Here is a 25,009-nt window from a genome sequence, read left to right as displayed (position 1 = left end):
ACACTTTGTGCCTGAATGAAATGGCCCTGAAATGAAATCTTCCAAACATCTTTAGTATCTTGAATGCAACTCATCCAGCCCTGGAGAACTGAATTCAGGTATTCCTTTACTACCTCATTCTTTTCTTCTCTACAGTCCTTTTGTTGCATGATTTATTCTAATTTCAGTACTTGAAGCACCTATTTCCTTTTTGGAAAAAAAAACTGAGATAAAGAAGGTATTAAACAGTTTGGTCTCTATTCCCTTTCAGCTATCTTCTTATAGTAAACAGAGCCACAGCATAAGAGCAAAATCCGAACAGACTCATTGAAATAGGGAATACAACCAACAACAATAGCCCAGGGTCAAAACTGCAGATTAGAAGAGTCCTTAGAAAACAGTACAATATCCATAAGTCAGGTCAAGAGCCAGAAACACTCAGATCAAACAAATATGTCAGAAATGGAAGTCAGATTGCTAGGACATAAAACCAGAAGTTCTTGAGTAACAAACTAAAAAGCAACAGATTCAGGTCCCAGAAAGAGCGTAAACAGTTTTGGGGCTCAAGCCAGGTAACAACATTATCTGCTGCAGAGTCTCAACACTGTTGTTGTTTATTCGTTCAGTCACTTCTGACTCTTTGTGACCTCATAGACCAGCCGACACCAGAGCTCCCTGTCAGCCTTGGCCACCTGCAGTTCCTTCAAGGTCAAGCAAGTTACTTGAAGTAACTGGCTTGAAGTAACTCAATACTGAGGAATTATATGTTTTAATATCTCAGTTAGTGCTTTGATTAGCAAGTGTTTCTCAGCTAATCTCTAAGACCTGCAGTACCCTGCCTGTTCTTTCCTGTGCTATAGAGGTGTGGGTAGGTTTAACCCCTGTGTAGCTTATTCAGATGTGGGTCCCCAGGTGTTTGGGCCTACAACTCCCAGAAATCCCAGCCAGTTTACCAGCTGTTAGGCTTTCTGGGAGTTGAAGGCCAAAACAACTGGCGACCTACAGGTTGAGAACCACTTCTCTAGAAGGGCATGCTCATACTGCAGAGGAGTGCTTACTTCTGGTTAAGGCTTGATAACAGAGAACTATAGCTGCTTAAAGTAGAATTTATGTCTCCAGATACCAAGCTTACTACATTTACTGCCCAGCGTTGATTTTGTCTAGATTTAATTTATGAAACCTCTGTAATTATCAGGCTTGGGATTGAGTGATATGACAATTGCAACGACTACAACATGAGTGCTAAAGATCACAAAGAACAATCAAGCCACACAAAACAAGCCTTCAGAATTATTTCAAAAATAAAGTTGTAAATAACTTTTACCTTGAAAATGTTCCCAGCAGGATCCATCACTTCACAGACAATGTGGGAGTTATGCTTCATAATGTATTTCTCCACTTGTTTGTCTTCAACACTGGATATACATTCACAATCATTTTTTGCAAATGCCTCAGGGGAATAAACTGCAGAACAATCTTTATCAATGAAGAGGCAGCCTTTGTTCATGGGTAATATCTACCATGATGAAAAGGAAAGAGATTTAAGTTCTCCTTAAATATACCAATTGTTGTAAATTATATGAAAACTAAGGATAAGTCATAGTATGAAAAGCATCACTTTATTTTTGTGTACTTCCTAGTTATCTTCATTCCATTTGGTGTGTCCTACTGCTGAACTTTAGTGTAATGGCAATGGGAAAACCCTTTTTAAGGCCTCATCTACATTAGATGGTTAATCTGGGGCCAATCCAGAGCAGAAAGGATCTGGACGGGTTTTGGTAACCTGCATAGTTCCAAACCTATGGTGGTGGTGGGTTGGAGTCCAGCTGGTCCAGCCAGCTGAGACCAATTTGGCTCTGTTGAACTGCCACATTACTATTCATGTTGCCTCACCACTTCCAGATGACTGCAGAGCGATGTAAGAGTTCTTGACCAATGCAGGCACCCTATGCTGACATCAGCAGAGGCATCTGCATAACCAAGAGGAAAAATAGGGCGATTCTCACTCTTTCCTAATTGTGCGGGTGCCTCTGCTACTGTTAGCACAAGGCACCTATATCGGTGAGCTCTCACTGAGGCAAACACCAACAGCGAACTCAAACCAAGGTAAATTCCAGAGCATTCCTCAACTTTTCCTTAACTGGGAAACTAAAGTGGATTAACCTGATTAACCTAGTGATATCTGCCAGGAATTGAGGAATGTCATGAAGACAGCCAGGATTGGTTTTGTGCAGATAACACCTAAGAAGATATGCTTCTAGGAGCCCCTCTAAAGCAAAATTCAGCTTGAAAGGAAAGTATGTTCTTGAGACATTCTTTGTTTTAAGGTAAACTGTAGCATGTGTTTGTTGCACCAATGAAATTTGGTGGTGTATTAGTGGCAGTGGAAATTTTGCCAGCAATGATTATGAAGTGGAGTGTAAGATCTAACTAGGGGATGTTGTGTTTTATGTAATGCAACAGGTTTTTTAATGGTTTTATTGCTTTAACCTATGTATTTTTAATATTTCCATGTTTAGTTCAATTTAATATTTATATGCTTAGGTTTTAATTCACACACTATTATATGATTTAGTCTTGGTCATTTTAGTCTTCTTTTGAAGAGGAAAAGTGGAGTGTAAATATAATAATAATAATAATAATAATAATAATAATAATAATAATAATAATAATAATACCAACAACAGCAACAATCCTAATGAGTGGGCAGTAAGTCTGCCCAACTTCCAGAGGTTTTCCATCTGATTTAAAAAAATAACAACTCTTTCAAGATCAGCCTAGGATGCTGAGTGAAAAATAATGACTTTTAATGACTTCATAACATACTTCAAATAATGGGAAATTTGGGGTGTAGAAAAAAATGAAACTATCAGGACACCATAACATAAAAGGCTTGGTCATATGGCCATATACTAAGACTCACTTGGTATGTTCCTTGTGGGTTTGATATAATTGAGGTACCATCAGCAAAAATAGCACAACAGGTGCTGTCCTCACAATTTGTTATGACAGTTGCAAAATCTGGGTGTTCTATACGCATACACTTCACTTTTCTTATGATGTCCTGGGAGGTCATTTCTAGGGATGAAAACAGACCAGCATAACTTCAGAAAAGGAATTATAGTAAATGTGAGAACATCTACATTGAAGAATACAACATTATTATTCATAAGTAGTTTTCCGCAACTGGGTACCTTCCAGATGGTTTAGACTAGGTATGGGCAAACTTTGGCCCTGCAGGTGTTTGGACTTCATTTCCCAGAAATCCCAGCCAACTTACCAGATGTTAGGAATTGTGGAAGTTGAAGTCCAAAACACATGGAGGGTCACAGTTTATCCACACCTGCTTTTGACAGCAACATACAACAGCAACATATTAGCCTATTAGCCAACATGACAATTGTCAGGGATAATAGTATCTGGAGCCTAAAACGTCTGGAAGCTGTTAGGCCAGGGACATCTAATAAGGATGGTTTATTATTATATGCTTCAGAAGTTGGGTGAAACACTACTGAAAAAACATTTATTTAATCTGCCGAGACAAAGGCGACCAAAACAGTAAAAGGTTTAGAAATCAGAACTTATTCAGGGTGGCTTAGGGAGAAGGTTTACATTTAACTTAGAGAAGGTCAAAAGGTGACATGACAGTCATTTTTACATATTTTAAAGGATGTCATTGAAGATGGAGAGAGCTTGTTTTCTGTTAAGGGAATAGGACATGGAGCAATGGATTAAAATGACAGGAAAAAAGATTCCACCTAAATATTAGAAAGCACTTCCTGTTGGTAACAGCTGCTTGATGTTGGAATACACTGACTTAAGAGTGAGGTGCAAAGTAAACACAGAAAATCTGGATAGCAATCTGTCAGAAATACTTTGTGTTCCTGAATGGCCCTTGCAGTCTCTTTCAACTCTGTTTCAAAATGATGGACCTGATTTGAAATGGCTACATCTCTATAACCACAAAACAACCACGTGAAAGGGTAGGGCATAGGGTTTCAAATTATTAGCGCTTGTAGCCTCAGTTATTTGCAAGATGGTGACCCCACAATGTAAGGCAGTTTGTGTTCTGCAGTTCAGCAAATTTGAATCCATAATTGCGGTGCAGCATGCATTTCAATTGAGTTTAGGCAATTGGTATTAATCTACCAGTGCCAAAGAGCATTTATCACTGGTACTGACAATTTGAGGAAACAGGGTGTTTATGTTAGGGGAATAGCATAGGGTGACCAGCACTTCAGAGGAAAACATGAGAAGAATTCAAGAGTTTTTTTTTGTGTGTGGTTGTCAGGTTTCTATGTTGACAAGCTGGAAAGCGTCCAGAGGAGGGCGACTAAAATGATTAAGGGTCTGGAGAACAAGCCCTATGAGAAGCGGCTTAAAGAGCTGGGCATGTTTAGCCTGCAGAAGAGAAGGCTGAGAGGAGACATGATAGCCATGTACAAATATGTGAAGGGAAGTCATAGGGAGGAGGGAGCAAGCTTGTTTTCTGCTGCCCTGCAGACTAGGACACGGAACAATGGCTTCAAACTACAGGAAAGGAGATTCCACCTGAACATCAGGAAGAACTTCCTCACTGTGAGGGCTGTTCGACAGTGGAACTCTCTCCCCCAGACTGTGGTGGAGGCTCCTTCTTTGGAGGCTTTTAAGCAGAGGCTGGATGGCCATCTGTTGGGGTGCTTTGAATGCGATTTCCTGCTTCTTAGCAGGGGGTTGGCCTGGATGGCCCATGAGGTCTCTTCCAACTCTACTATTCTATGATTCTATGATTCTCTCAGGTTGGCTATGTAACAAGCTGCAAACAGACAAGAATAAACCAGAGTCAGTCCAAGGCACCAGTCAATCAGTATACAAGGGATAAACAGTAAAACAAACTGTGAGGACATTTCAAAGTTCCGTAGCCAGGAAATCCATAGCAAACACAGACCAGAGTGTAGTCGACAATCCATAGGCAAAATCTGAGATTCAGTTCTTCATACGATGTTCATGGAAACACAAAAGATCTTGAGGCTACAGCTCCAACAAAGAGGTTGCTATCAGCAACCGGCTGTCGCAACTCAACTTCCAACTATCTATGCTGTTCTTGCAGCTGCTCCCAATTGCCAGCCCTCTTCTCTGCCAAATGACTGGACTCGTGAACTTGAATTCTACTTCTCATCTATTAATTTCTATTAATTTCCTCCCTGAACACCCTCAATTCCATTGATAATTTATCATCCATACCTTCCCATAGCATGAATCAGAATTTCATTCATATTAGCCTGTTTGTATTTAATATATTTTAGAGAGTGATAAAGGAAAACAATACAACCTTGTTGGTCAGGAATTTTGGATATGACATTTGTTTACTGATTGACTCTTAAATGTAAGGCAAAGGAAATGAAGCTTGTTCAGGCCTTGGTGGTGGGGTTATGTGCTTGTAAAATGTTCACTGTTTTGTGTTCTGTTTACACTGTAACTTGTTAAAGTATGTAAATCAAAATTTATGTATTAAAAAAATCAATCTCTCCTCAACTACAGCCAGGCTTCAAGATCAGGGACCTGATCCTGCTCCTGATCTGTAACCTAATCCGTGGCAGGTTCTGCACGGTCCAATTGAAGGTGCTATTGCTCTTGATATATAGCCAGAGAAGAGGTGGGTTCTTCACTGTTTGGCTGACAATGCTGTTGCTGAATGATGGTGGCAGAGCACTGCATTGAGAAGACTGGCTGCCCAACAAAAAAACAGTCCCTTTAAGACCTCTGGTGTAGAGCTGCACCACATCCACTGGAGGACGCGGCAAGGGGGTGTGCGAGGCAAGGCCTCCGCATCAAGCATGAGCCCAGCTGCACGGCATTCACAACAGTCTTGTTAAGGGTTTGGGAAAACTGTAGCCTCCCCTTAGGGACAAATGGGAGTGCATCCGGGAGTCCCGCCATGGTATTGTCAGAACAGCATTTGAGCTGTCTGACACAGTGATCCAGGACCCATGTGTATCTGCCAACCTTATTTTAGTTGTAACAATAAACAATTTGTGGCCTTTGTTATCCCAAACTGTATCACCATGTGTCTTGTTTCTGGGTCCTGGATTGACATTAAAATGACGTGGCTAGTCCAGTAAAGTTAATGTCAGAGAATTATTATTTCAATGCTGGTGGTCTTTATTTCTTCCAGAATTCTGACATTTATCTGCCTGTCTTCCTAAGAGATTTGCAGTATTTTTCAAAGGCTTCACAGTGATGTGGAAATCACATGTTGGACAGATGACAAGCTTTTTAACCTCAGAAGACAAAGCCAAAAATAAAAGTAACAACAACCTGTGTTATAGAATTCTAGGATGCTGATAACAATGTAGTCTGTGCTGAAGCCACTTTAAACACCTTTGAAGAAGTATACGAAAAGCTTGGCCTTTCACTTAACATCATGTTGCATTACATTGTATGAGACAAAAATGTACACAACGATAAAATACAAGATATTTGTTGGGACAATTTTATCAAAGTTATATATATATTTTTCTGTGATAAAGCCTAGAAATATCAGATTACTGAAACTGTGTGGACACTATTTAAGACTCTTAAGGTGACAATGTCATAAAGCGCCTTCCTTGTTATTTCTTTTTTTTCACCTTCCTTCTTAAGACCTCTCATGCTTGGAATGTATTCATGTTCATTCCAGAGAACAGAGGGGTCTATAAGGTAAAGGGGGAGGAAATGGAAATGAAAGTAATCTCCCATCCCTTGCTGCTGCTATCTAAAGAGTGGTAATGGCTACAGCATCTTTTAGAGCTACCAAAGTGAAGGGGAAGAACTGGTAATTATAGGCAGATTTAAAACTCTGGGGTCTTGGGAAAGAGAATATTTCCCCTAAAGTTACCAAAATCACCGACATTTTCCAGTTATAATCTGAATAAAGATGGGTTATTTAATCACCACAAGAAACTTCAGGCAACAAAAAAGCAGCTGTAATTGTAATTCTTGATCTCTTTAATCTGCCCCAAATTTATAACAAAAATTACAAAAAACATATCCCCTCAGCAAGATAAAGTTAATTTTGTTATGTGCCTTCAAGTTAACATGTATCTACGGCTGAGTACACATTGAAGCCTTTGGCTCTCAGAATCTTCATCCAAGTCTCAAACCACAATGATTCTCAATGAAACACTTTGAAAAAATGTTATGTAGAAATTAAACTTGTACCTGTTTCTTCATTATCATTAGATACCACAGTTTCAATACACTCTTGGAAGAAGGTGGTTATTCTGGTGCCATCAGCATGATCTACTATTTTGGAACCATCTCTTTTCTCCACCACAACTACCCTGTCTTCTCTCATAGTCATTACCTGGAACAGTATAACAACAATAATACAATTTCATTTATAATTAATTTTGAACATGGCACATACACACACAAGCAAAGCTAAAATCTAATCTGTCAGAAAAATGTACTAGTGTCATATGATTAACTGTGAAATCACTATGTCACAATGGTTGATAATATAATATTACCATTCCATTAACTGGATCAGTGGCCTGGTAAGCCAAAAGGGGCTTCAGATCAAGTCTCTCAGATCCTTTAGTGCCTATTTGAGTGCCTAATGGGGTAGTAGTAATCCATGTTCCTGCCAAGGCATCAGGGGATTGTTCTGTATCTGACAGATGATCTTGAACAACTGTTTCAGGTGTTTCAACTTTTGGAACAAGTGCATTCTTGGTATTTTTCTCTAGAGAATCAGACAAAGAAAATTAGTTATTCTTATGTGCAACAACAGTATTTTAAATACTAGTAGTATTGTAATCAGGGGCCTCTGGTGGCACAGTGTGTTAAAGCACTGAGCTGCTGAACTTGCGGACCAAAAGGTCCCAGGTTCAAATCCCGGGAGCGGAATGAGTGCCCACTGGTAGCCCCAGCTCCTGCCAACCTAGCAGTTCGAACACATGCAAATGTGAGTAGATTAATAGGTACCGCTCCGGCGGGAAGGTAACGGCGCTCCATGCAGTCAAGCCGGCCACATGACCTTGGAGATGTCTATGGACAATGCCGGCTCTTCGGCTTAGAAATGGAGATGAGCACCAACCCCCAGAGTCGGTCAGGTAAAGGGGAAACCTTTACCTTTTTAGTACTGTAATCATCATCTTATTTGCCGGGAGCCCCCAGTGGCACAGTGGATTAAAGCCTTGTGACTTGAAGATTGAGTTGCTGACCTGAAGGTTGCCAGGTTCGAATCCAACCCAGGGAGAGCATGGATGAGCTACCTCTATCAGCTTCAGCTCCATGCAGGACATGAGAGAAGCCTACCACAAGGATGGTAAAAACATCAAAACATCCGGGTGCCCCCTGGGCAACGTCCTTGCAGACGGCCAATTCTCTCACACCAGAAGCAACTTGCAGTCGCCCAAATCGCTCCTGACATGAAAAAAAAATCTCATTTGCCAACTTTTTCCCACCCACCACCAGTTGTTCTTCACCCTGCACAAAATGAGAATTAAATTGAAGACTTTATATGTTTTTTGCCTTGCTAATTGGTACTACTTGATTGCTTTCTCACAACTTCTATAACCAGTCCTTGGACTAGAAGTGTACCTACTAGTTTTCTTGGTGGTGGTGGTGGTGATAACTTCTGGCATAACTTCTGTATGTGGTGTACTAGGTGGAGGGGGAGGTGGCATTACTGGCCCAGAATCTGGACTCCTAATCACAGTGCCATCAGCAAACAGTATCTTAGGAAGAGCAAAAAATACATCATGTTAAAAAATTTAATCAATAACAAATATTTGGCAGCAAATATAGCTAAAATGTTTAAAGGAAATGTGATAAAATAAGAAAAAGAGATATGGTACTGGAGCAAAGTTCTATGGATACTGTGGGTTGTTAAAAACAACAAGAAATGAATGGGTAATAAAGCAAATCTCTCCAGAAATCTCCATTATCTGAGGGATCAACTGTGTCATTATTGGGTTGCTAGTGAAAAGCAGAAGTCGCACATGCCCACACAAACTTCAATTGATGGAATATTTCTCATGAATAAGCTCTTCGCCAAGGCAAAAAAGACATTTAAAAGGTCCATTTGATAGATCCAATTTTGAAGAGTGCAATAGAGGCCATAGGCAGATGGGGGAGGGCAAGTGACAAAGTAAAATAGCGAAAATAAAGGGGAGTTGGTACAAAGTAAGAAGATGAAATGTATTACAATAATATGATAGAAAGAAGGAGATTAAATGATTAAAGGAGGAAAAATGCTGAAGAGCAAGTGAATGACCAAAGAGAAATTTCTCTTTTGGTAGACAAAGTAAATTAGAAGCTTGGCAGTTGGGACATGTATAATAGGGAGGGTGGGGGATGTACCTGCCAAGCTGCTGAGCTACAAAATTTTCCAAATGGGGCTTCTGCACAAGCACAAATCCATTTGGTTTCCTGCAACATTATGTAACTGTTCTTCTACAGTTACCTCTAATGTCAGCCTAATTATTGAATATTTAAAAGCAAACATTAAAATCTGAAGCAAACAAATTGTGGGAAAAATACTGATGGCCCTTCCGTACAGCTACAAAATGCAAATGAAACTGGCATAAAAAATGCCAGTTCCGAGCCCCATGGAGTTTACAAACAGTTGACCCCAGCCAACTCCAGGGTAGAACAGCAACCATACAGCCCTGCCATGCCAAAGCTGGTTTTGCAGGGCTGAGCATCAATTGGATCTCCCACTGTCTCTACACCCTAATTCCCACAAAAACTACATAAAAGCATGCCTTCTTGAAGTGTCTGTACTTCCTAATTCTGCATTATTCTGGCAGCGACTAAGCCTAGGAGCAGTAAGGAAAGCTCCATTCCTGCCAGAATGATGCAGATTCATGGAGTACTGACCCTGCAGGGGTGGTAAAGGATGGGAATGGGGGTGCTGGGGGACAGGAAGTTACTATCATCTCACCTCCCCAGGCTGCCTAAGCCCGTGAAGTGCAGGATGGCTGTGAGGATGTGATCTTGGATTGAGGATGATGATCTGATACAGCAATGCTTTCTTAAAACACAGAGTCAAGCTGGATTAATTGGATTACCCTGGGTTAAAGAGCATTAACCTGTGAGCACCAGGCTAATGTGTTTCTACACTGGATGAAGTGGGAGTGTAGATGTAGCCTAAATGCCTTGTTGAACAATTAAGTCCAGTAGCAGCAGTCTCATATATAAGTAGGCAGGAAAAACTTTAATGACTAATTTGCTGTAGGTTTACTTACTGGTGCTTTTGTAACACCACAGATGAAACTTGTAGTGGGCTTCTGGATAACACCTATTCTCTTAGTCTACTCTTTTTCTATATAGTGATATTTCCCTTAACATAATTCCAGTTAAGGAGCCCTGGTGGCGAAGTGTGTTAAAGCATTGAGCTGCTGTACTTGCAGACCAAAAGGTCCCAGGTTCAAACCCCGGGAGCGGCATGAGCGGCCACTGTTAGCTCCAGCTTCTGCCAACCTAGCAGTTCAAAAACATGCCAATGTGAGTAGATCAATAGGTACCGCTCCGGCGGGAAGGTAACGGCGCTCCATGCAGTCATGCCGGCCACATGACCTTGGAGTGGTCTACGGACAACGCTGGCTCTTTGGCTTAGAAATTGAGATAAGTACCAACCCCCAGAGTCAGGGGAAACCTTTACCTTTACCTAATTCCAGTTAAGATTCTTAGGAAGCAGTGACATTAACCAAGTATAATAAAGGAAAATCAAGGTTTTTGCTAAACCTGGATTTTGTGTTGCAGGTAGCTAGCCCTCCAATAAACTATAATAAAATTGAATTCAAAGTAATGAAAAGTGAAGAATTATTATATATTTACCTGAGTGGATCCATCTAACATGCTCTTTACAACAGTTCCTTGTCTGGTAATAACTCTGGATACTTCTTGTTCTACTGGTTTCTTAACTGTTTTCAGTAGTTGTGAATGTTTCACTCTTTGTGGATAGCTTTGTCTAATAAGTATTTCAGAGACAGATTCTTTGGTCTTGTGCACATTGTTTTCTTCAGTTTCACCTTCTGCTTTATCTTCACTGGCCTCATTCTTTATGACGCTACCTTCTGCACATACAGTGGCTTTGGTTTCATCTTCCTTGTTGACATCCACTTTGCCCTTGTTTTCTGTGGCCTCATTATCCTGTTCTGATTTGGATTCTTGTTTCTTGACTCCATCCTTCTTGATGTCTTCCAATTTACCATCATTTATTTTGTGTTCTTGCTTATCATTCTTGTCCTTGTCTCCTTTTTCTTCACCTTCCACATAATAAAATATGATTTTAATTAATGAGATATAATTATTTCAACAACAATAATATAGATAATTTTACTGAGATCAATGTTTATCAAGAAAACTAGTGGTAGTTATCTTTGTGTTTATGCGGCCTGCTCTTGTTTGACTGTTTCTTGATTTCTTGATGTGATATTTATTATTATGTATTGTATTACTTTTAATTATGTTATGATATGCTGTTTTATATTTTATTATATTGTATTGCTTTGGGCATGACCCCATGTTAGCCGCCCCGAGTCCCCGCTGGGGAGATGGTGGCGGGGTATAAATAAAGTTTTATTATTATTATTTATTATAGTAAGTGAACAAAAGCAGGTAATGTATCAAAAAGATAGATACAAGTATGTGCATGCCACTGGGAAGATCTAAATTAATCTCATATATTCTAAACATGTTCACGAAGTGAGGACAAAACTTGAGGGATCTAAGGTTCTTTGGTTCTGAAAACAATTTTGGGGCAGCATTCTGCAAGTGTTTTCTGCAAGTCAGGTAGTCAATAGTTATAGCATTGTTGGGTTGCTGGATTCCTGAATATATAAATAGTAACACTATGGTGTTCTCAGACAGCAAGGACACAGGACAAAGGGCTTATATACACCGAACAGAAACCCTGTATCCACCGTAAATGTACCACTGAGATTACATATGGGTACAATAAAGGATCTAAAGGTGCATCGAATTCCGAGCTTTGAGTACAGATAGCTGACAATAAATAGGATAGCATCTGTTTATATATCCAAATAGTAATAATTCACTATTAAAATGATACATTAGTGGCCCTTAAAACTACACACACAAAAATCCACCATTCTGGTTTAACACCCATGCCAAATATATATTATCAACCCACCCCATTTATAATATGTTAATACATTGATTGATGATGAAAACTCCATGAAATAATGTACAGGACCAACCTGTGAATTTTTGACCAAGAAAGGTCAGTGCCAATCCATTGGGACAGGACACATTCAAAGTATTGAAAACATGGATATCTGAAACACCTTGCACGGGGACTGGCTCATCTGCTTCTACCTGCAGAATAAAAAAGATAAAAACCAATAGAAATTAAAAATCTTAAAATTATTTGTACAGATATTTAGCTATCTGTAGTATTGTCTCAACAATGGCACAATGGGTGAACCACTGAACTGCTAATCTAAAGGTTGGCAGTTCGAATCTGAAATGTGGGGTGAGCTCTCATCTATAAGCTCCAGTTCCTGCTAACCTAGCAGTTTGAAAACATGCAAAAGTGATTAGATACATAGGTACTGCTTCGGTGGGGAGGCAAAGAGGCGCTCCAAGCAATCTTGCCAGCCACATGACCAGGAGGTGACAAGACAGGCTCCACAGCTTGAAAATGGAGAAAAGCACATCCCGGAGCCAGAGATGAGCACTGCCTCCAGAAGCTGGAAATAAAAGGAGAAGCCTTTGTCTTTGTTAGTGTTTGTGTGTCTCATTGTATATGATTGTAAAGGCACTGAATGTTTGCTTATGTATGTAGATGCTGTAATCCACGCTGAGTCCCCGAGGGGAGAAGGGCAGAATATAAATAAAGTGTATTATGTTCTCATCATGGCACTTTCTGTGGGATTTCATGCTCTTGTAAGGTTATGCTAGGATCTCCCATGTCAGAAACAATTCTGAGGAGCCAGACTAAATGCATGAAATGGCTACTGGGCAGCAGTGGGGCAATATTGATGAAGGATATCTCACAATATTAGGTAACTTGCTAATATTGTGCAGAAGAAGGCAGGGTAGTGCCCTTTTTAATGTATTTTTTATCAAAATCCTATGATAAACAAGACAAACCAAAAATGAAGCAAGAGATAGTGCCAGAACATGACACTGCCTGGTTGGAAAGGAATCAATAAGCTACTGGGGTAAAGCAAAATATACCAGGCTAACGGTGCAACTGGCCTCAAACTGAAAGGACATTCAAGTGTTGATGTGATGGGAGGTTAAGTCAAAGTCTGGAGCTACACAACATATATTATAGGAACTTGGAAGGCGAAAACCAACAGTTGAAGCTAGACATAGTAAACCAAGAAATGGAAAGCATAAACATTGCAATACTTCATGTGAATGGGCAAAGCGGACAAGAATGGGACATTCGAGTCAAAAAATTACATAGTGATTTGCTCAGGAAATGAAAATCTAAGAAAGAATGGGTGTCAGTAATAATGAGGAAAGTTATAACAAAAGCAGTAAAAATATATAATGCAAAACCTGGCCAAATAATATAAAAAGGATTTAGGTATCACTATAGCCATAATCCAAGTTTATGTTTCAACTACAGAGAGAGAAGAATTAATTGGAAGATTCGATGCTGGAGTCCAGAAAGAAACTGATCCAAACAGGGTTTCATTCATCATAGACAACTGGAATGCATAAGTAGGAAATAGAGCCAAATCAAAGACTGTAGGAAAAATTTGGTCTATGATCAAAAAATGAAGTAGGAATTTTAATGGAATTTTTATTGAATTTTGTAACGTCAGTAGTTTATTCAGTGAAAACACATTTTCCCAAGTAACCCAAAAAGTGACCTGCTGGCCAATACAGAAATCAAATAGGCTACATAATTGGAAGAAGATGAAGAAGTGTCAATCTCTCTGCAAAAACAAGACCAGGAGAAGATTGTGGCACAGACCATGAACTACCAATACAAAAAAAATAGAATAAAGAGAAAACATTAAACAAACCATTGTGCCAAAATACAATCACAAGAACATCACTGCAGGATTTAAGATATGGTAAAAAAAATTGATATGCACAGTTAATCTTAATCGATTAGGAGCCAGGAAAACTCTGGATTGAAGCAAGGGCATTGTCAGGGAGACATGTAAAAAGATACTTTGTGTGTTATGTGCCTTCAAGTTGCCTGTCAATTTATGTCAACCTCATGAATTTCACAAGGTTTTCTAGGTAAGAAAAACCTAGGTGTGGTTCTGCTAGTTTGTTCCTCAGGGTTTGTGATTTTTTTTCTGCTGAGATAAAAGTGGGATGTTGTGAAAACACCATAATCGACAATCTTTACTTCAAATAACCCACATTCACAGTTCCTAACGAGTGCAGGCAGAACTGAAATTTGGTGGAAGCTCCTCTTAATGGTTAAAATACACATTTATGCATTGAAAGTGATAGTAGAATGCTCTCTTCCACTGAAAAGAATGAAAGTGTTGAATATGGAATACTCCAAAAAGGACAAGATTTAAGCCATGTGCCTTACAGTTATCAATGATCAACATTTAGTATGCCATGGAATAACAATGTAAAGGAATATTCCCACACCTTTTTCTCTTCTTGTTTTAAAGATTCTTCTGGTGATGCAGTCACTGTGAGACGAGAGCTTGGTTTGGCAGACTGTAATGATTTGCCTGATTTTTCTTTACCAGGCTTGGCTTTTCCTGAGGTAACGGTACCAGCAGACACAGCCGAGGTAACAAAAGTGGAAGTAGGCACATTTACAGAAGGAATAGACAAAATTGCTGCTAAATCAGGATCTGTTTTGTCTGCAAGGGGAAAATAATTTACACAGATTAAATAAAAGTAGTTTAAAAGTAGTTTCCATCTCCCCAGTCCCTCTGGGGAGATGGAAGCGGGGTATAAAATTATTATTATTATTATTATTATTATTATTATTTTTTTTTTTTTTTATTGTATGACACAGCAAACAAGATAGACATGCTGGATTTCGTATCACAAAATCACAAGTCAAACACTTCCCAAGTGTCTAGGACTGTGCAGTGTATTATTATTATTATTATTATTATTATTATTATTATTATTATTATTATTATTGTATGACACAGCAAACAAGATAGACATGCTGGATTTCGTATCACAAAATCACAAGTCGAACACTTCCCAAGTGTCTAGGACTGTGTGGTGTATTATTATTATTATTATTATTATTATTATTATTATTATTATTATTATTATTATGTACATTTACCAATCCTGCATGCTATGGTGTTTTGTTTGGCGGGTGCCAGGCATGCTTCCAAACAAAATCTTTGCTAGGTCTTACTTTCAGGGGAGGCCTTATATTTAGCAATTCAGCAAAACTTCAACTAGGTCTTATTTTTGGGGATGTCTTATTTTCAGGGAAACAGGGCATTAGCTTGAAAATACTTCAGCAGTGAGAAGAAAATCAAGGAGGAAAGGTTCCAGAAATGGGAGGAAGAACTATTTTTTCAACCATTTAGTACGTATTTCTTCAATTGCACACTTTAACAAAACCCGCTTAAATCACCATGTCACCATTCTTGTGTTGCCAGTGAAAATACTTTTCCTCCATCCTTCATGGGCTTTCGGTTTCTGAACGTGCTTTCAAAGAACTTTAAAACATGGCTTCTACAATGCAGTATGAGAAATCTACTTTAGCCCTGCATTTGGGGGCTGTGACATCCATTGCAGGCTCTCCTGTGATGTCTCATGGGCCTTGTAGTCCCGTTCCTAGTACTATTGTGGCAGATGAGGAGGAAAACATGGGATTTCCACCGGTTCAGCCAGAATCGGAGCCCCTGCTCCTGGAGGATGTTTGCCCTCAAGAAGTCAGCCAAACAAGCTTTGGGCAGAATTCTCCCCCGTTTTCTCGTAGGGACAATTATAATAGAGATAGAGGAACTAGGGAGGCGAATCGCCGGAGCGCCAGAATCGCAGCCAAACAATTAGCTGATTAGGTCTGCTTCCCTTGGGAAATTCTAAGGAGTCATGCGTCTGGACAGAGTTGGGTTTCACTTTTAGTTCTCCAGGGAAAGTGTTCTTTTGGCGGGAAACGAGACCCTATTTAGGTGTTTTGCCGCGAAGGAAACCTTGCGGAGTCAACTCGTCAGCTTGAGGAGTGAGATCGTGTGTGGACTACGCAACTCCAGTTCCTTGTTTCCAAGACCAAGTTCCAAGCCTGCCTTGTTGCCCGGACCTCGCCATGGACCTTGTTCTTGCTTCTTGTTGCCTCGTATCAAGTCTTGTTTGCCAAGAATCTAGTTTGTTTTCCAGCCTTGTTGTCAAGCTCCAATGGACTAAAAGACCTTGTCATTTCCCCACACTTTGCTCGGCAAAGTGTGTGTTTCGGTTATTGGATTACAACTTTGGACCTTAATATCACCTTTTGGACATTATTTTCCTGGACTATATTTGACCTTTCCTGAAAGGTCTATTTCTGAACTTTATTCTTCACTTGTTTTTATTGACTTTATATATTCCTTTAATAAAGATATTAGATAGATTCTGGTCTCTGCGCATGGTTATTGGTGCTCTGCAGCCTGGGTCCTGACACTCCTTTTCAGCTGCAAAGCAAAAACTTAACATTTTCTCTCCTAATTTCCCTGATTGCTTCCTTAAAAAACAAATGAAGGAACTATCATGGTACTTGCTAGCACTAAGACTCTGATATTAATTTCTCCTAATTGAACATTTCCTTTTTTTTTTTTTACAAGACAACATTTTGCAGAACTTCCCACTCATGTATCCTTTTGCTTCATTAAAAAAGCTTTAAAAGCTATTGTATTTATTTGGCAAGTAGGAGAGTACCACATGGCATCAGATTAGCATGATGTCATGTGGTACCCTCCTACTAGCCAAATAAAAACAATAGGAAAAAGTATTTAAACTGCAAAGTGCTTTTTATAATGTATTAAATTATGTATCTGTGGAAAATTGGAAAACATTTCTCAAGAAGTTCTGAATACATTTTGAAATCTGAAATCTAAATCATGTTAGAAAAATAATCTTTACTGCAAAAAAATCCACTAAGAGGTAAATTCTATTTTCAGAATCAGATTCAGCATAACACTGAACAGAACAGAGCCAATGGGACAAAGATCTTTATCATTATTTTCATTTTGCTTGCTTTACCTGCTACTTTTCCTGAAGCTCCATAGCAGCTAATGGATAGATGAATGTCGTTTTCTAAAGTTGCAGAAAATGCTCCAAATCTGCTCACTTCTTGATTTACTGGTTGTTTTACTACAGAATACAAACAAGAACATGTGTTTTTACTTAAATGTTTTAAATAGCTATTTTAACTATTATTTCATTCAAAAATAAATATGATTTCCTTGACTTCTCCTTCAGTGGGATATTTCAGTGTTACTGAAATTAGACAAAATATGAATCCATACCCTTCTGAAAGATATTCAAGAAGAAGCACTATAACAGATACAAAATGTGTGTGCATAGAATTTTTTGTAAGGTGGCTAAGGGCGGTATTCCATAAGCATATACAACCTCATCACACGGCTAATTTTTAACCTCCTAGGATGCTGCCACCCCAATTGAATGACGGAGCTGCATGCTGTCCATCACACGATGTAGCCTTTCGGTGGTGGTGGTTCTGTAGCTCATCTGGAGCAGCAGCATGGTGGGACCCTGCACCGCCTAGATGGGAGTCTCCCCGTGTTTTATTTGGAACAATGGAGCAACCGCGCGGGGACAAACAGTGAGGTGACGCTTCCCTATGTGTGATGGGGAACTGTGACTACCAGCCAACATTTAAACATACACACATACAAATTCTATGTAACTACACTGAATCCACAAACAACCTACGGTTACATTGACTAACAAACAAAAAGGAATTACATTTATACTCAGCATTCACATTACATATAAACATTTATTCAACTTCATTCATACAACATCATTCTTCCACTGTCTCCTGGAGAAGAACACCTCTTAGGCCAGACTGCTTCCTTGCAAATTTACTTTTTCAATACTTCCAAAACGTTTAAAAGGCCAAAATGCATCCTCTTTCCCTAAGAACAATGCCAAGGATCAGAGCTGTGTTTTCCCTACAGCAGAACTGACTCCATGCAAACATATAATGACTCGAAAATTCACATTCCTTTCTCTTCCCTTGAAAAAAGGAGGCAAGTGATCAGACTGCATTCCATTGCAGATCTGCCATTCCCAGGTACACCATCTCTTTTCATAGAGCATTGTGGGTGAACAACGCAGCTGTCTGTCACAATTATGGAATATTAGAAGGTCTCTTATATAGCAATATTTCTGCTGATGTTGTACCAAAGTTGTAAATGAATGATAGATGTTTTTCCAGCCTGAAACATGTTTGGAACATGTTCCTGGACAGATGTTGACTCTTCTCAATTGGTGTTGGTAAACATAAAGAGTCTTGTGTTGACTTCCTTCTTAACAGATATTGGTTTCTGGTCAGTAAATGTTGACAGATGTAAACAGATATCAACATTCCTCTTATCACTATCACAGTTCTTATCACAGTTTACTAAGGCAGGTCAGCCATTTCAGTTCTCATTAGCAGATTTAAATTACAATTCATCAAGCAGATAGTGAATGATTTAGTCATTGAAGGCCTTAAACTTCAGAACGGTGTCTCCAAAATTTAGCTCTCATTCATTCATTCATTCACTCATTCAGTTCCATTCATACCCACACATATTAAATCCACATTTATCAAATCTATACATCATTTTTATCCATGACACAACTTCCTCAGAGCATGTACAGCTGCATGAAGCAAATGTGAATAGATGTTTAAGAGGATTAAAGAGCTAGCTGAGGAGCTGGGTGTTCCATGAATGGAAGCGGCCCAGCTTTATCCAATGTATACCCTAAGATTTAGCTAGACCAGTGGTTATCAACCTGTGGTTCCCCAGATGTTTTGGCCTTCAACTCCCAGAAATCCTAGCAGCTGGTATACTGGCTGGGATTTCTGGCAGTTGTAGACCAAAACAGCTGGAGACCCAAAGGTTGAGAACCACTGAGCTAGACGCAGTTCAGAGGGTGTTGTGCCTGCCCAGTAACAAACTGATTGACCTACGAGAATGGCTTTGGTATTGAAGTCAGGATAAAAAAATGACTTAGGAACATGCAGGCACTTCTGGGCAATTCAATTTCGCATGTAGGGTGATATCCCCAGGCTGAGCTTTTTGGCTAGAGTGGTTAGGGCTGTGGGGCACCCATACACATATCAGGGTGACAAAGGGTTTTATTTATTGATGCAGTTTCAACTAGCTATCCTGGCTGAGCTCATTTTGTCCTATAATACTACTCCAGTACCCTGGCTCTCTCTACAACAGGCATAGGCAAATTTTGGCCCTCCAGATGTTTGGACTTCAACTCCTACAATGCCTAACAGCGTACTGGCTGTTAGGAATTGTGGGAGTTGAAGACCAAAACACGCGGAGGGCCAAAGTTTGCACATGCCTGCTCTACAACATCCAATATTTCATCATTACATCTGAACGAACTCTGGTGAACAACTATAATTGGCAGAATATATATTCAATGTATCACCCTACTCTTCTCATGGCATAGAACTCAAAATGCATAATAAGAAAATAAATAAAAATTGCCACACATTACTTTAGTCACTGACCTGTTTCTGTCTCTTGTTCTTCTGGAGAGCCAGACCCTTCTTCTTTATTTTTACTTTCTTTGTGGATTTTCTTTGGGTCTGTGATATGAACAATGAAGATGTGATTGTCCTTTATCACCTTCACTTTGACTAAGGTTGACCCTGGAAAAAATAAATTAAAAAAATCAGTATACAATCTAGTGTTCTCCTTTCTTCTTATCTAACTTGTAAAAAGTTTCTTCTACTGAAATTGATAATGGGTTTTTGGACATACGGTAGTTAAATTTTGTACTTGTTCCAAATCCTTAGTATGGCTCATCTTATAAAATGGTGATTAAAATCTGCATGTATAAGCATGCCATCCAAAACGTAAATCATGACCTTCTCATTTTAACAGTCTATCATTTCTTAAGGTTAGCTAGTCTTTCATCCAAACTAGTAAGTACAGATTTTAATAATACATGAAAATGATAAATACAGATTTAAAACTGAAGAACTACTGAAGGATGTAGGACTCCACCTACAGTGGTATAGATATAGGCAACTGATAGGAAGATTTGCACTAGACAATAAAAATATGGGAAGAGACCAATCAGAATCTGAAAAGGAACTGTGTACTAATGAAGAACATTTTATTGGAAAAATATATGACGCATTACCGAAGATGGAAATGGAAACAGAATTGATAAAGGATTGTATGATTAAATGGGCACAAAATATCAGGCACAACATAGAACTAGATAAATGTAGATTTCTGCCTTAAAGAAAATTTGGTGCTACGACCATAGATAATTTTTTTATGAAATGATGAACAGGTGATACCTGACCTCAGCAAAACTAGTGAAATTAGCACTTATTCTTGTTTTCAAAGCTCAAATCATTTTCCACACATTATAGTATAAGTAGTGGCCTATACCTTAGGGGCATTAGATTCTGTGTGATCATGGAAGCTAAATAGAGGCAACTCTACTTAGTACTTCGATAGTAAACCACCAACAAATATCAAGTACTGTAACCTAAATTTCAGAGGAAGGAACTGGCACTCTGAAAATCATGGAATCAATGAAAGTCAACAGGTGAATTGAAGGTGTGCACACACGTCACCACAGTAGTGGAGAGGGGGATGTGTGAAGCAGAGGTTGAAAGAGCTCATCTTGGGGTTTTTTAAATATACATTCACCCCATAAAAATCCCACCTATTTCAGCTGGGCTTACTTTTGAGTAGATAGATATGCACAGAACTGTACTATTAGCTACCATGTTGTAATGCACTGTTTTGCAAGCAATTCTAAAAGTCACTGAATAGTCCTGCTAATCTACACCAGAATTTTGTTCCATAAAGATTAACCCCAAAGAGGAAATGATTGAACCATAATATCACCTTCCCACCTACAGTATATTCCCAAGCAATTAGGAATGAAAATACTGTTTTGGCAGTATATAGCCATCATTACTAGTAGGATTTGTTAGATGCATCTTCCATTAATTAGCATAATTCTCTTCAAAGTTATCCAATGTAGTAGCAATCACATCAGTACATATTATAAATGTATCAGCATAGATTAGAAATGTATTTGGGAAATATCAAAAATTAAAAAATCACCTTTTTCAAATGTTATTGTTTCTGCCTGGATCTGCCCTCCATCAGTAGGAAAGAGATATCGAATACAACCAGCAACTATAATGGGATTCTCACACATATTGTATCCAAGGAACTAAAAAGAGTTGTTTTAAAGGGAGAGAAATTTGCAGAGAAGATTCAAATAGCTCAAACTGACAAGCTCAGGTCAAATCAAACAAGTTATCCTCCATGTTTACATTATTTTGTAACCTGCCTCTACCACCCCCTAAAGTGCGTGAATATGTGCATAATTCTTTTTTAAAAAGTGTGCACAACAATAACATAATTTTATAATTAGCAAGAAGACACATATTTGAGGTGCATTAGATGATTTTAGAGATCTGAAATTAATTCATCTGCTATCAGTTTTCATTTTATCTCCTTCAAAGTGAAGAGAAAAAGTAATAATACAGAGTGAATATTACTGTGTAAGATAACATTTTTTCCAAAGGAAAAATAAGCAAAAAAGTAAAAATAAGTAAAGTATGTTTACTTATATCTTTGCTCTCCCAAACTCTTTAGGAGAGTTTGCTGGTGAAGGGCTATTGTGTAGGGATAAGACTGTCTGTGTAAGATGAGTGGAGGCTCATGCACTTTTTTGAGTTCTGTTATGTTCTAGTGAGCTTATGCCTGATGGATTAAGGTTGACTGTGTGTGATCTGAGTCAAGACTTGTTTGAAAACATTACAGTTCATAGTTCTGTTGTGTGTATCCCCTGATCTGCTAAGAACAATAGTTTTATGGTGTTTATGCTCAGAGTTATTCTCGAGTAAATAAGAGGCATGTGGGATGAAGTAATGTTTTGATTAGTTGACCAATGAAAGTAAGGACCACATAAAATTTAACGGATGGGGCCTTTTGAACCAATGGCTTTAATGCATGTAAAAAAAATTAATTGTAAAGCCCATAAATACCCTGTGCTAACTTGCACCAGTTCTGTGTGCATAGTGTGGCTAAAATTGCACTTGGGAAATTGTTGACAAAACTGTCAAAATTCAACAATGTCAACTATTCCCAAACCCCTCCTAATGTCCTTCATTAGGAAGAATGTAATTCTACAAGAGGAAAGCCAACCCTTTCTGGACCAGAGCTCAGTAGCCTTAATTTGTGCAATTGGTACTCCTCTGAAAGAAAGCCAGCTCATAGCCAAAATGTCCTGAACATGGTCCTGAAGTACCATGATGTGCCTATTAACCAGAGGTGGAAAAAACTGTAATACTAAAGGACCATGTAAGCAAATAAAAGCTGCTAAAAAAGAAAAAAAATGTTGGAGAGGGGTGGTCTAGCTTGAGCTGTCAGGACGTTACAGGTTGTGGTGGCCTGGTCACTGGAAACTTCTCTCTCAAAAGTTCTATATTAAAGTTCTGCACAATGTAGAACCCATACATGAACTGCAGAGAAAGCAAGACAGAACATACATGTGGCACAATTTGTTTGATTTGATTGGAAAACCAAATCTTCCTAAAAGTAAGATTCAAATAGTCTTACCTCATAGTCTTTCTCTGGAAACTGAGGAGGAATATTCAATTTACTTTGTTTGTATGACTTTGTGTGATCTTCAGTTTCTGGTGATTTAGCAGACTCCGGTGATTTAGATGGTGACTTAGTTTTATCCTTGGAAAGTTTCTTTTTAGATACCTTTCCTTCATCAGGAGTTGTCTCCTTAGCCTGGCCCTTTTTTTTGCCACTGGGTTTTTCTTTCTTCTCCGCTTTTTTTAATTCTTTCAAACGCTCTTCCTCTAATAGCCTTTCCTGCTCTTCCTTCCAAGCCTGTAATACAAAAATGAGAACTATCGCCAACCTTATTGTAGCTAAGAACAATCTTGATTGTATATTCCAATATATTTTCTTTCAGAGGAAGCAATTTGTATCATGGCCAAAACAACCTTCTAGAATCTAGAAACTTTAGGGAAGAAAGAATACGCACTAAAGTACTTTTATTGACCCATCACTCATTCAATTTTTTGATTCAGCATGTGAGTCAGATTCAAGTTAGGAGCCTTTCCTCTTTCAAAATGGAAGCAGTGCCAGGAGACTAAGGTGAGGCCAAGCTCGGAGGGAGGGGCCTTGGTGTCTGCACTGGCATACTAAGGTGGGTCATGCTCACAGGGAGGGAGGGGCCTTAGTGAGCACGCTGGCATACTAAGGCAGGCCATGATCCCAGGGAGTGAGGGAGGGGCCTTTGCAGTCACACTGGAAAACTGGTGGGCCATGCTCGTAGGGAGGGAGAGAGGGAGAGGCCTTGGTGCAGATGGTGGGGAGGCTGAGAAGGAGTCTCTGAAAGGCGGATGGAGAGGCTGAGAGGGAGCCGTTCAGGGAGGGAGGGCGGGCTGGCTGAAGCCCCTGAGCCCTGCGGGGCCTTGGCAAATGGGTTTAACTTGTTCTGTGATCGGGCTCCAGAATAGATTAATAGCATTTCAATGACAAAATTTGCTTTGACATATCAGCAATTTGGGTTGCAAGCTTAGTCAGAGAACAAATTAAATTAATATGTCAAGGTATCACAATAGTTCTTTTTCATATAGAATAATGAGCATCTTCATCTCATCACATATTATATTATGAATGCCCCAGTTCAGGTAAATGTTGATAATTCCAAGAACATTTTGTAAATATCCTAAAAGTCAGGCATATATGGCAGACAAAAAAAAATGAGCTTACTTGCAAAGTATTATTATTAGTATACCCCACCTCCGATTCCCACTTCCTCATCCCATGCTACCTTGCCAGTCAAAATTTCATTAGTACTGTATGAAACTTTAAGTAACTGCAGTTGTAATATCACCATAAATTAAATTTCCTCATCAAATATTTTAGTTACTTTGACAACAAATCATAGTTAACACAAACAATTGATTACTGTTTCATGTAAACACACCTTTTGCTGAGTATAGAAACACTGGTAACAAATGATATTTACTTTTTTACCTTGAGAGAATCAATTCGAACAAATATATCAGTTTCCTTCTTAACTGGGGGTTCTGGAGATACCTCAGTTTTGCTTTTGGAAGTACCTATGAGAAAACAACAAATAAAGATTGTAGATATAGCATTCAGAAAAGAAGGGGGAAAAGGAAGTAAAGAGATACATGGTTCATTCTCTGTCTTTCCTTAACAAATGTTATCAGGTGAAAAGAAAAAAGAGGGGAAAATAAAAAGGATACATAACATCCAGTAGAAGGGATGTAGAGAAGAGACAAAGTCTCAGGTGTTGAAAAAATTGTTTTGAGAATGTGTCTCCTCTCTGCATCCATTTTGATTACACTATGTAACATGATTTTTGTTCCTGAGTTATACATGTCATTTCCTAATTGGTTCTATCATATAAATCTGGGAAAAGTTTATTAAACTGCAAAAACTTTGTTTTTGGTGGCTATCCTGTAGCACATTTTGCTATAGTTTTTCAATGAACTTCTCATTGAGTTGCAACCAATTCAACATAGTTTGTGGAAGTCACAAAAACAAAGTTTCTGGAATATAACAACTACTTTCAAAGTAAGTATCACACAATTAAACAGCAAATACCACTTTCAAACCAGGAACATTTTTTTTCAAATTTTGTTACATAGTGTTAGTAGTCAGAAAGATGGAAACAGAAGAACTACTCAGCTAAAAACTTAAATTTCAAGATTTTTTTTGCTATTGCAAGAGATTAAAAATAATTGTGGAAAAGTAACCTGATTGCACCTGACCTTACCTGAGCTATCATCTAAACTTTTTTCAGAGTGATTGTGTGCAAGAGCAAATCCATGTGTGAGCCACAGATAATTACATATTCACTTGTACATTGGAATGTG

The 25,009-nt window shown here is 38.8% G+C and overlaps 1 protein-coding gene across 12 annotated transcripts in view; it reads right to left on the bottom strand.

Annotated features, from left to right (window-relative positions):
* The window catches only part of spag17 (sperm associated antigen 17), a 133,123-nt gene that overhangs the window by 56,386 nt on the left and 51,728 nt on the right, over positions 1–25,009 (bottom strand). For all 12 annotated transcript variants that reach the window (XR_010003341.1, XR_010003343.1, XR_010003342.1 and 9 more), the window contains 13 exons: positions 24,141–24,226; positions 22,701–22,982; positions 21,195–21,306; positions 19,613–19,753; positions 17,113–17,223; positions 14,545–14,765; positions 12,171–12,288; positions 10,786–11,216; positions 8,549–8,681; positions 7,470–7,684; positions 7,159–7,303; positions 2,903–3,057; positions 1,304–1,495 (listed from right to left, as the gene is read on the bottom strand). Coding sequence is in view for 5 of the 12 variants with exons in the window: in XM_062971806.1 (XP_062827876.1) it covers positions 1,304–1,495; positions 2,903–3,057; positions 7,159–7,303; positions 7,470–7,684; positions 8,549–8,681; positions 10,786–11,216; positions 12,171–12,288; positions 14,545–14,765; positions 17,113–17,223; positions 19,613–19,753; positions 21,195–21,306; positions 22,701–22,982; positions 24,141–24,226 (2,342 nt within the window). In the remaining 7 variants the exon portion in view is untranslated. The remainder of the gene's footprint in view (positions 1–1,303; positions 1,496–2,902; positions 3,058–7,158; positions 7,304–7,469; positions 7,685–8,548; positions 8,682–10,785; positions 11,217–12,170; positions 12,289–14,544; positions 14,766–17,112; positions 17,224–19,612; positions 19,754–21,194; positions 21,307–22,700; positions 22,983–24,140; positions 24,227–25,009) is intronic.

This window comes from Anolis carolinensis, chromosome 2, assembly GCF_035594765.1.
Source record: "Anolis carolinensis isolate JA03-04 chromosome 2, rAnoCar3.1.pri, whole genome shotgun sequence".
Lineage (NCBI taxonomy): Eukaryota > Metazoa > Chordata > Lepidosauria > Squamata > Dactyloidae > Anolis > Anolis carolinensis.
This window is presented reverse-complemented; position numbering and strand designations above follow the sequence as displayed.